Source organism: Dipodomys spectabilis, unplaced genomic scaffold, assembly GCF_019054845.1.
Source record: "Dipodomys spectabilis isolate Male_0828 unplaced genomic scaffold, ASM1905484v1 ptg000436l, whole genome shotgun sequence".
Classification (NCBI taxonomy): Eukaryota; Metazoa; Chordata; class Mammalia; order Rodentia; family Heteromyidae; genus Dipodomys; species Dipodomys spectabilis.
Genome location: NW_024871113.1, coordinates 8,005,379 through 8,008,538, shown reverse-complemented (window position 1 = coordinate 8,008,538; position 3,160 = coordinate 8,005,379). Strand labels below are relative to the sequence as shown.

The window sequence follows — 3,160 nt, the reverse complement described above, 5'->3', positions numbered from 1 at the left end:
GGTGGCATCTTTTTTCCTCTTTTTCTTAGTCTTCTATTTCTCACTTCCAATCCTCTGTGTGGGAGAACTCAAGAATGTCATTACAGTTCCAGGCAAGGTCACCACATTCCTCTCCTTATCTTTCTGCATAGGAAGATGAAAGCACATTCAGGACAAGGAATACAACTCTGCAGTCTAAAACCAGCATAGGAAGAGATAAGCAATCCATGGTCAATAGCCAGCAGAAAGTCACAGCTCCCCACAGACATCTGGAAGTCCATTGATCCTAGGTATTCTGTAAAAACTATCCTTCTCCCCATACCTACTAAAACTGTGCTTCCTTCTAACATAACAATTCAAGCAGTCTTCATTTTGCCTGGCAAAATCAATAACCTTTATTGCCTGATCTCACCATTGTGAATTAGCATTGTGTTCAGGGACCACATTTCAGGTAACATTTCTTATGGAACACAATATATATAATTATACTTACAAGAAAGATTTAACAATGAGATATCATCTTGTCCTGGCCAGATCAGCTCATAACTACCAAGGGCAAATCTATAGAAAAACTACCAGGTTTTTAGAGCAGTGTATGTCACCGGATGAAGAAAAATAGAGTTAAGGAAGAATATTTTGAGCTATGCTTTTGCTCATGTAAAATAATATTTATCAAAATGAAAAAAGCATATTTTGAGTGGAGTTAAAGAGCAGTGCAAATGCAAAGTGGAAGTGAAAGGAGTCAGCATCATCTCTAGACTGTTAACAGGACCTGTTTCCATGGAATCAAAATGAAGATATCAAATGTGTCCACAGAGGCCCTACCTGAAGCTCTGCACATAGGAACCAATGCTAATTTGCTGAGTCACAATGTCTCAGCCCCTCCAGACAACAGTCGGATGTTCTAGTCTCAGTGAAGTGATTTCAAACAGCAATGTTTCTGACAGTCCATGCTTTCAGAAAATCAAATTTCTCAGTATGAAAATCATAGTCTCTCCAAGAATTGGGCCATTGGGACATTTTATAACTATGATATGTATTTGGGAAAAAGTGATTTTTTTTTCTGAGAAATGCCTATATTGGCTTTATCTGTGGCCCTGATCCTATACTGGTGAATGTCAAAGAAAATTGTGTTTTGGACAATAGAATGAAAACTTAAATAACTTCAAAATATTTATGTATATCACTATCCCTTCCTGAGAAATCTAAGTCACCACACAGAGATGTTTATCTCATATTCTTAGTATAGAATATAATAACATCGGAAGAAGTTCTTGCCAGCCTATGTATAGAAAATCAGAGTGCCTTGATTTTTAATGCCCAAATTACAGTGCAATAAGGCATAGTTTTCAGCACCCCAAAGTTCTTCAATAAGGCTTACAGTTGCCAAAGGTAACTACCGTTGTGTCATGTTTAAAGTTTTGTCCTTTTTATTTATTTTTATTTTTTTTTATTGTAAAGGTGATATAAAGTGGGGTTAAGTCAGGTATTGAGTATGTTTCTTTTTGAACAGTATCACCCCCTAATTGTTAGACCTGGCTAACAACTACAGCCATCAGACTCTTCTGAGGAAGACCTGCTGCAGTGAGTGATATGTAGAGCGTTGGGTTGCAAGGCCTTATCACCGTGCACATATCTGCAGCTTCCCATTGCATTCATATTCTGCTGGATTCTGTAATATCCATAATGAGGATCTCATTATTTGGTCTTCACCTCGAAGCAGTTTAAGTGACTCATCTTCTGCAAGTAATCCTCTCAATCAAAACATATAAACAACATCAAATGAAAAATGGGAGCAGCAATTAAAGACAGTAGCAAAATCAATTGGTTACAAAAAGAGAAAAAATAAATGAGGCTAATATTCTATGTCCCCAGTTTTAATTCGACATTATACAGTGATCAAACTATGACATAACCTCATCTTACAATCCAGGATCTTTTGTCAGGAATAAGTACTTGATTACACTGGTACCAAAAACTCAGTAATTTTGTAAAATAAAAAAGTAAAGGAAAAAAACGTAAAAAAAAAGACAAAAGGATGAGAAAAGAAAAAGAATAGTGTGTTGAGGTAAAAGTCTGTCAATGTTTAGAGAACAGAAAATAGTTATCAATGTTAGCACTCCCTTTTTCCTGTGGGTCACTGGGAGCTAGAGAGCTATAAAATACTACTATAACATTGTTAATGTCAATTAAAATGTCTATTGTAAGCATATCTTTTAATGTTCATCTTCTCTTTGAATGTGCTGAGATATTGATGGTGGGACAATTTGATCCTCTAATTGACAGCTCTTAGACTCTTTCCTGGGGTGCTGGCTACTTTCTAGTGAAGGACTATGGGCCAAGCAGCCAGTCTGAGTGCCCTCATGCCAGCATCAGCTTCTTTGCTCACTCCATGGATTCAGTGAGGAAGCTACGCATTGAAGCACAGCTCTGGCTCCTGAAGGCACTGTCTCAGAAAACAACTTGTGCAGGACATTAAAATCTTGGCAAACTCTAAATGATCTCGCTTCCATTTCTACCCAGATGAGAGAAGGCCACTAGCAGAAGTGGCCTGCTAGTGGCCTAACAGAAGAGGTGTGCTTACTGAGCAGTGCTTCATTTGCATAAGGGACTGCCATAGTTGCTGCAAACTCAACCTATTATTTTTTTTTTTTTTTGACTTTTCAAGGTTTTAATGTACAGTTCCGATCTGTGTCTGGTTCATTTTAGCTCCTTCACCGCCAAACCTGGAGGCAGGGACTGCTTCAGCTTCTCTGCCTTCTCCTTGTCTGTGATGACCAGGGTGTACAGGTATCTGCTGCAGCGCACCTTGAACTTCACATTGTCTTTGTTTTTCTTGATCTTGACAGATTTGGCATCCTTCCTCCTGGCCGTGAGCAGGAAATCTTTGATCTCTTCGATTTTGCGAGGCATGGCGACGCGCGGCGCGGGCCGGAGCAGCAAGCGGCAGGAGCCAAAGAGACCCGAAGAGTCAACCTATTATTTTTAAGGGGCAGACACCCTTGCCATCTCTACTTCCTTCTTATTTTGTGTAAGTAGACTGCTCAATTCACTTTGTGGACACTGGGTGACATCCTCCTGTGCTGCTCCCCCTGGTATTGCAAAATTAGGTCCCAACGAAGACTTTAAAGTGATCTTGCCTGCCTGACTTGGCTGAGCTGGTAACAAAAGAAAAAGAAGA

At 39.4% G+C, this 3,160-nt stretch overlaps 1 protein-coding gene across 1 annotated transcript; it reads right to left on the bottom strand.

Moving 5' to 3' along the window:
- Positions 1-2,621: 2,621 nt before the first annotated feature.
- LOC122097831 (60S ribosomal protein L38) lies at positions 2,622-2,948 on the bottom strand. The gene has a single exon (XM_042668421.1). The coding sequence runs from the start codon at positions 2,890-2,892 to the stop codon at positions 2,680-2,682; it is 213 nt and encodes a 70-aa protein (XP_042524355.1). The 5' UTR covers positions 2,893-2,948; the 3' UTR covers positions 2,622-2,679.
- Positions 2,949-3,160: the final 212 nt, after the last annotated feature.